This window comes from Penaeus monodon, chromosome 28 (genome assembly GCF_015228065.2).
Source record: "Penaeus monodon isolate SGIC_2016 chromosome 28, NSTDA_Pmon_1, whole genome shotgun sequence".
NCBI classification, from domain to species: domain Eukaryota; kingdom Metazoa; phylum Arthropoda; class Malacostraca; order Decapoda; family Penaeidae; genus Penaeus; species Penaeus monodon.
Window position 1 is genome coordinate 12,564,510 of NC_051413.1, and position 461 is coordinate 12,564,970.

Below are 461 nucleotides of genomic sequence, written 5' to 3' on the forward strand. Positions count from 1 at the left end.
TCTGTCTCATTTTACTTCCTTTTATATGAGTAGGAGAAATATGATGACTATATTTCTTTGGTAAATGTAATTCTGGTGCTCATGTGCTTATCAGAGTGAAAGTATTTATTTATAAACTAATTTTCTGACTTCTAAAATATTAGTGAAATAAATTTTTGGTTTATAGATGATATATTCCTGGTCTATGCATATTGTTTTATATTTGTTTGTTTACATTTGATGCTTAATAAAAATACTGTATTTGCAGTCAGCTCGTGGAAGAAATCAACCAGTTTGATGCGGGAAAGACCGATGAGGAGCGAGCAGTGGCGGAGTACAAGAAGACCTCAATGAAGGAAGCGGTCGTTGTGTTTGAGTCCTTCCTCGCTGGATTGTCAAAAGAGAATGCTTCCCGAAGACAGGAAAGCAGCGGTAAGCTACACAGTGTTTCAACATGTTAAATGAATATAGAAACACATTAC

The 461-nt window shown here is 35.1% G+C and overlaps 1 protein-coding gene across 1 annotated transcript in view; it reads left to right on the forward strand.

Annotated features, from left to right (window-relative positions):
• The window catches only part of LOC119591368 (DNA primase small subunit-like), an 8,640-nt gene that overhangs the window by 6,630 nt on the left and 1,549 nt on the right, over nucleotides 1–461 (forward strand). Inside the window, exon 8 of the mRNA XM_037940108.1 lies at nucleotides 248–411. Coding sequence (XP_037796036.1) covers nucleotides 248–411 — 164 coding nt within the window. The remainder of the gene's footprint in view (nucleotides 1–247; nucleotides 412–461) is intronic.